The sequence below is a fragment of the Lates calcarifer genome, linkage group LG1 (genome assembly GCF_001640805.2).
Source record: "Lates calcarifer isolate ASB-BC8 linkage group LG1, TLL_Latcal_v3, whole genome shotgun sequence".
NCBI lineage: Eukaryota > Metazoa > Chordata > Actinopteri > Centropomidae > Lates > Lates calcarifer.
In genome coordinates, this window is record NC_066833.1 from 6,312,152 (window position 1) to 6,319,814 (window position 7,663).

Sequence of the window (7,663 nt, forward strand, 5' to 3'; positions counted from 1 at the left end):
TATTGTAGCTGGTTGATGAATATGAACTGTATGCTTTCTCAGCTCTGCCAATGGCCTTGGGTTGTATTGGTGTGACAACAGCGCCCTCTTTTGGTTTTGAACAGTACAGCTGATGAACAACCTGAACACATACATTAAAATATCCCCTCAAACATTTGAAACACACCCAACATTTGAAATATTTTTTCATTTTTAAAACTTTCAAAGCATGCACATGTCCTTAAGATGTTATGAAAAGATTTTAGACAATGTGTTTAGAGTTTACTAAACACATTGTCTAAACATTGTCTTATTCCTTTAGCTGTAATAATAATAATAATAATAATAATAATAATAATAATAATTATTATTATTATTATTACTACTACTACTACTACTATTTACTTTTTGACTTAGTCTGTGTATCTGCAATGTTGTCTTTCTCCTACCCCATTCCCCCACCCCCCTCTCTTTCTGTCTAAACCCAACCGGTCGAGGCAGATGGCCACCCACCTTGAGTCCGGTTCTGCTCGAGGTTTCTGCCTCTTAAAAGGAAGTTTTTCCTTGCCACAGTCGCCTAGTGCTTGCTCATGGTGGGATCTGTTGGGTTTCTCTCTGTAAATTTTATAAGATAAAGAGTACGGTCTAGACCTGCTCTATATGTACAGTGCCTCGAGATAACTTCTGTTGTGAATTGGCGCTATATAAATAAAATTTGACTTGACTTGACTTGACTAAATCATACATTCACTTTGTCATCGTTAATTAAACATCTCATCACTGCCTGCTCAGGTTGTCACCAAAGATCGGCTTCCCCTGGAGCGAAATCAGAAACATTTCCTTCAGTGACAAGAAGTTTGTTATCAAGCCCATTGATAAGAAAGCACCAGTAAGTGTTGGAATGATGTGTGATTGATGGCCGCTTTTTAAGTTTGCAAAATATTTTTGCACCCTAATCCTCTCATATCCATCCTCCGTGCAGGATTTTGTGTTCTACGCCCCTCGGTTGCGGATCAACAAGCGCATCCTGGCGTTATGTATGGGAAACCATGAGCTGTACATGAGGAGGAGGAAGCCTGACACTATTGAGGTGCAGCAGATGAAGGCTCAGGCCAGGGAGGAAAAACACCATAAACAGATGGAGAGGTACAGCACATGCTATTTTACCTTTATCAGGAAGTTGAAATGACACCTTTCATTTATTTCTGCTGGAAATTACAGTTATCTGTTTTTTAATAGCATTTCTTTGTACTTTACTTATTTCACAACACATGAACACCCTGCCACAAACATACTCTTTGTAATGCTGACACTCCCACATTGCAAAAAGACACTTAATTATCATTACATTTTTGTCTCCAGTTGAGTTCTTACCTTAAAAGTCTTTGCATTGTTTATAGCTGGAAAATAAATGGAAATATCTACTTTTCATTCACTGATTAATTAATTCACTTCATGAGGTGACTTTACAGTCAGTGCATATCTGAAATTTTGGCTTGGTTTGAAGTGGAAATTCATTAATAAAGCTGGATCTGTTAGTGCTGGATCTGCTGTTACTGTAGGAAACCAACACAACACAGCACATTTTACTGTGGGCAACAAGGAGTGATGAAATAATAGATATTAGATTTGCAGATATGTTGTGCTGCAAACAAACAACACAGCAATCAGTATACCCATATCAAATAGCGACAAAGCAGGCAGAACACAAACAGGATCTGATGTTTGTTTTTAAATATAATTTATGTGGGCTGCTATCACTGTGGAAACTGCTGCATTAATTTCTGTATTTGTTGATTGTGTTTGCGGGTGGATAATGTGCGTGTGCTTTGTTTTTGTCTCACAGTTACTTGTGAAGTATTTTATGACCATCTAAAATTCCTTTTAGATGTAATTGCATTCTGATGCAGTTTTATCTTGTTTGTGTATTTAAAATCAGTACTTCACCTAGATTGGACATATGTTGTGTTTATTGTGAAAAACTTACAAATGCAAATTGACAATGTAATGTAATACACTGCAATATAATGTAGCAAATAATACATGTTCATATTACTCATTAGAACCACTGACATCAGGAAGACATCTTGATAAGCCCAGACTCAATACAAACTGTCTATGAATTTTCTTGTTGACTATTTTGGTAGTGTAACTTCAAATAACCAACTGATACATCACTTGCTGGGTGTGATGGTTGTTTTCTGTGTTATGTCAACAGAGCGCAGCTGGAGAATGAGAAGAAGAAGCGTGAGCACGCAGAAAAGGAAAAGGAGCGGATAGAGCGAGAGAAGGATGAGTTGATCGAAAGGCTGAGGCAGATTGAAGAGCAGACACAGAGAGCTCAGAAAGGTATGACTGGACCAACACCACAAATGTACAAGCATTGTTGTTGTTGTGATATCACTGCACCCGCCTAAGTGATTTTGATACCAACTCAAATGTGTCTGTACAGTCTTGTATCAAAAAGTATTCAAAGTTAAAAGTTTTGCCAGATTCATAGTTTTCTTTTCTTATTATTTGACCAGATAGTGTAGTTCTTAAGTCCAAACATCAACGATCAATCAGTGCACAACAAAAAGTAACCAGACCAAAATTGAAGTAAAAAGTGTACTATTTTGTACTGTTTAATGTGTCCTGTGTACTGTTTGTTGTTCAGGCATAAAGAATAGTTTATAAACCCCAAACTGATATCCTTGCACACTCAGCCCCTTATTTGCATTTTCTCAACATTTCCCAGAGATGTCAAGTCCAGTCAAGTCAAATCAATTTTATTCCGATAGTATCAAAATGTAACAGAAATTATCTCAAGGCATTTTTGTATGGAGCAGGTCTAGACAGCCTCCTTTACCATATAATTTACAGACACCCCACATTCCCTATGAGCAAGAACTTAACACCTTTTAATGTAAATAGACCTCAAGCATAACCAGGCTCTGGGTGGACTAGCATCTTTCTCAGTCAGTTGGAAATGTATAATAATAATAATAGTAACTACAACAATAATAATGACTGTAACAGTAGGTGTGGGATCATGGGGGCAGTAAGTGGCTCGCAGATCATTTGTTTACCTTGTCAGCTCAGACTGCAGCTGGTGTACCAGGTTTATGAGAGATAATTTACACGGCACTGACTGATGTCAGGCAAGAAAGCACACAGTCCATCTCTTTGAATTTGCATAAAGCAGAGGCTCTAAGACAAGGGTAGGTGGGGGGCAGCCTCAGGCAGCAGCAGGGTGTATTTGTACTGCTTCACATTGAGTAAATCTTGATGATCCAATGTGGCAAAAATCATGCAGCTGTAATAACAGCCCTTGTCATAAATTTAACATTGTACAAAGAGATTTAAAGAACGATAAGTTCTCAAGCCTTGACTGCACATGCAGGGTGTTTCCAAGAAAGACAGACTGTTCACAATCCTCACTCGCAAGACAGGATCAGTCCAGAACAGGAAAAAAACTCATCCAACCATCCAGGCATTAAAAGTCCAGGATTTTAAAACAGGGCTACAGTGAGAATTATGGGGCCTCATTTATCAAGGCATGTGTAAAATAAGTCTTAAATTTGTGAACTGCCTACATGCAGAAGAAAGCTGGTCTTAATACAACACGAATACATTCTGCTGAATGCAGCAGCTTCAGCATTTGTTAAGGTCCCTTGCTAAATACACCATCACACTGGTTAAGAATGTTATGTAACCCATATTGTTACATGTGCAAGTGCAGAACTTGAAGAGCAGACTCGCAAAGCGCTGGAGCTGGAGCAGGAAAGGAAGCGAGCAAAGGAGGAGGCAGAGCGTTTGGAGAGGGAGAGGCAGGCAGCGGAGGAGGCCAAGGCGTCGCTGGCTCAGCAGGCTGCTGATCAGATGAAGAATCATGAACAACTGGTACCTGCACTCGCATACATATCAGTCACAGCTGCTGTTTCCACTATAACATTTCCTCATTTTTAATGGCAACAACCAGAATTCACCATACAATCAAACATTTAGGTTGTTTCTTTTTAACTCTATGATGGAAATGCTGAATTGAATATTTAATCACAAAACCAATGAGTTTATTATTATACATCTGTTATAGTACTAACCAGCAGTGTTTTTTTTCACTGATATTAATACAGTGGTCTGTTCAAATCCTAACTCACAACAGTTTCCAAATATGAAAAGTTGCAATTCTGACTGTGTTATAGTATTGTAAATTACAAATACATTTTGGTTATTGAACTGTTGGCTCGACATTTGGTTCAGTTTGGTAACTTTTACTGGAATGTGTTGTTGTTTTTGATAGGCTGCTGAGTTAGCGGAGTTCACTGCCAAAATTGCCCTGCTTGAAGAGGCAAAGAGGAAAAAAGAAGAGGAAGCAACAGAATGGCAACACAAAGTACTATTAGCCCTGTATATGAGTATGTCTGTGTGTGTGTATGTGCATGTGTGTGCCACACGTTTGGGCTCATAACTCTTTAACTTTAATCTAAATAAATTGATTTGATTAAAAAAATATCAGGGTAAAAATCTCATTATGAGGTATAGTAAGATGTCACCAATACCAAAACTGTGGGTTCGAGCCCTGCATCAGTGTCACCAACTCGGTCAGGAGTTCCACTTGAACACATATGACAGTTTTCTGGGAAGCCAGTGTGGGATCACATTTCTGTCACTGCACTGGTGCCTCCTCATGAGCATTGATGTGGACTGCAGTGCAGAGGAAATTGGACATTCCAGTCAGTTAGAGAAAAGGGAAGAATTCAGACAAACAACAAAATTAGACAGACTGTAACATCATGTGCACATGCTGTGGTTTTGTCATTTTAGAAGTATGGACACTGGCTAAGCTGTACTATAATTAGTGGGAGTTTACTCATGCATTTTCTTTCCATTATTTTGCCATATTCATTTATCTGAAAGCTGAGTTGTCCTCACCAGCAGAGGGTCCTGTCAGCTGTAGCATACATGGAACAGAGTCCTCTGGCAAAAGGAAAAAAAAAAATCTAAACTAATATGCTGCTTTTACTGTGAAAGAAAATCTTGGCTTCTATATATGTTCTATATATTGTTTTAATGCACAGTAGTATACTATTACAATTGCAGGAAACTGTTCCTGACTCAATATAGTATACTATACACAGTGTGTATATGCTTATGTCCGTATCTGTACAGAGGAAACAGATTTAGAGGTAATTTGAAACATTTCTGCTATAAAGAGACATTAATGTAATTTTTTCTGTACACATAACGAAAGCACGGATGAGTGAAGAAAAGTAATCTGAATGATGCAAAATACAACATACAGAGGTTTTACAGAAGGAAAGTGTTCTGTGTGTTCAGCCTGGACATGAAGACCTTTTCTCCCAATATCACTTCATCCCAATAAAACATAAATTTTACTTTAAAAAGCTCTGAGACAGTCTACACCAGGATGGAACAACTATCCTGAGAAACTTTAAAAGTTACAAGTATGTGTCCACGTGTCAGTGGTTAAATGTGTGTGCATGTGTCCATATTTTTTCTGTGTTAATATTTGTAAAGAGTCACCGTTTTTCTATGAAAGCCTGCATATCTGTTCATTCCAGGCTCTGTCAGCACAAGAGGACCTGGAGAAAACCAGGGAGGAGCTGAAGACAGCCATGACGTCTCCACCAGCACCAGAGCATGATGAGCAGGATGAAACGAACGCTGAGGCGAGCGCTGAGCTGCTCAGTGATGGCGTCACCAGCCACCGTAGTGAAGAGGAACGCATCACTGAGGCACAGAAGAACGAACGTGTCAAGAAACAGCTGCAGGTAGAGCAGCAGGGCAAGAGAGGAAAGACAGGAAACAGAAAATTTTGTTTACTGCAGGGCTTTAAAAACATAAATAAAATGAAAGATGACAACCAAACACAAGATGTAGTCAAAATGTAATAAATATAAAACTGTACAGTCCAAATATGGTTTACAAATACAAAGATACAAAGATAAATAAAAACTTAAGAAAGAAAAAAACAATAGATAAGGCCGAAGACAGATCCTTCCTGGATAAAGCTGGAAGACTAAGATAAACTGTATATAGAACCAAGTAAAATGCATTTGTAGGTGAAGTTAAGTGCAGGGGTGCATATGTGCCCCAACTAAAGAGTAGTGCACTGTTCCTTTGTTTAAAACTTAGACAACAAGCTGGCAGACAAGCACATAGCTGCTGCAAATTTGCCACAGGAAAGGCTCTCTAAATATGTCAAAATCAAAATCAAATCCCTTTGTGCAGAGAGATTATTTGTACTGATTTTACTCAAAACTGGCCATGCCCATACAAAAACAGGAATATATAAAAACAATTTGTGTTGCAGAGAAAAACAGCAGAATCTGGTGTATATAAACAACTTCAGGACTCCCATAAAAGTGCAGTGACTAAAGGACTGCACATTACTTACTGGAACAAGGTGAAAATGCAGTACAAATCATTTTCAGTATTTTGAAAAAACTGGAAACAACAGCTACATCATTTTCAGTAAGGAATGGGAGGAAGTGCTGTACCACATACTGTGAGGTCTGTAAGATTTTTCTCAGGAGTTCATAAAGCTCAACATCAGTTGTCAAAACAACATTAAAGCACTAAATGAAGTGGAATGCAAGTGGAACTCAAGGTACACTGGCAGACTGTTGATTTATCACGTCATTCAGATTTCCTCTCTTTGCTAACAGTGTCAGCACTTGCTTTCATCTCTAAAATGTCATGCATGTTAGGACAAGTGACCGAACCAGAAAAACAACGGTAAAATAATGACAGGCTGCCAACTTGAGACAAGTAACTTTTTTTTTGTATTGCCTCAGGTAAGAGGTACACTGGATAATTCAGGTTCAAGGTTATTCAAACTTCCTCCCTCTCCAGGATATGTGATTGTTAAACATTTTAGAATTAGGGATGGGCCTTGAGGTAATGTGAGGTGAGGTTTTTTTGTCAATGTCAGGGTGGCATGGTGGTGCAGTGGTTAGCACTGTTGCCTCGCAGCAAGACCGTTCTGGGTTCGAGCCCCATTTCAAGCTTGGGCTTTTCTGTGTGGAGTTTGTATGTTCTCCCTGTGCCTCCAGGTACTCCAGCTTCTTCTCACAGTCCGGTTAGGTTAATTGGTGACTCTAAATTGCCCGTAGGTGTGAATGTCTATATGTGTTGGCCCTGTGATGGACTGGCAATCTGTACAGGGTGTACCCCGCCTCTTGCCCAATGACAGCTGGGATAGGCTCCTGTCCCCTGCGGCCCTTATCAGATAAGCAGTATAGATAATAGATAGATGGTGCAATGTCATGAACATATTATATATAATCATGCATACATTTAGGAGGTCTTCATAAATATTTCATCCCAAAAATTATTTTAATTGCAATATTGATTTCAACCATATCACACAGCCCTCTGCCAATCCCTGGTCCTTATACTGTCATTTATTCCATCGATCCATGAGATGTGACTGGTTCGATTTCGATTCTTTTTGTGAATGAAAATTTCAAACTTTAAAAACACAAACGCTGTAAGTTTTCTTTTGCTTTAATTAAAGCTCTCACATAGTTACACAAATTAAACTACAAGATAACTAATACTAATTGGTTAAATGTAGCATGATAAAGGACTGTGCTATTCTCATTTGAAATAGAGCTTTAAGACAGCCCTTGTTGAATTTTAACCAAGCTAAAAGGATGATGCATCATGACCTGAGAAT

At 38.6% G+C, this 7,663-nt stretch overlaps 1 protein-coding gene across 2 annotated transcripts in view; it reads left to right on the plus strand.

The window, feature by feature from the left end:
* Positions 1 to 7,663, plus strand: part of LOC108897040 (radixin) — a 35,117-nt gene that overhangs the window by 26,318 nt on the left and 1,136 nt on the right. For both annotated transcript variants that reach the window (XM_018696417.2, XM_018696420.2), the window contains 6 exons: positions 772 to 868; positions 962 to 1,125; positions 2,198 to 2,328; positions 3,701 to 3,861; positions 4,262 to 4,354; positions 5,544 to 5,753. In XM_018696417.2, the coding sequence (XP_018551933.1) occupies positions 772 to 868; positions 962 to 1,125; positions 2,198 to 2,328; positions 3,701 to 3,861; positions 4,262 to 4,354; positions 5,544 to 5,753 (856 nt within the window). The remainder of the gene's footprint in view (positions 1 to 771; positions 869 to 961; positions 1,126 to 2,197; positions 2,329 to 3,700; positions 3,862 to 4,261; positions 4,355 to 5,543; positions 5,754 to 7,663) is intronic.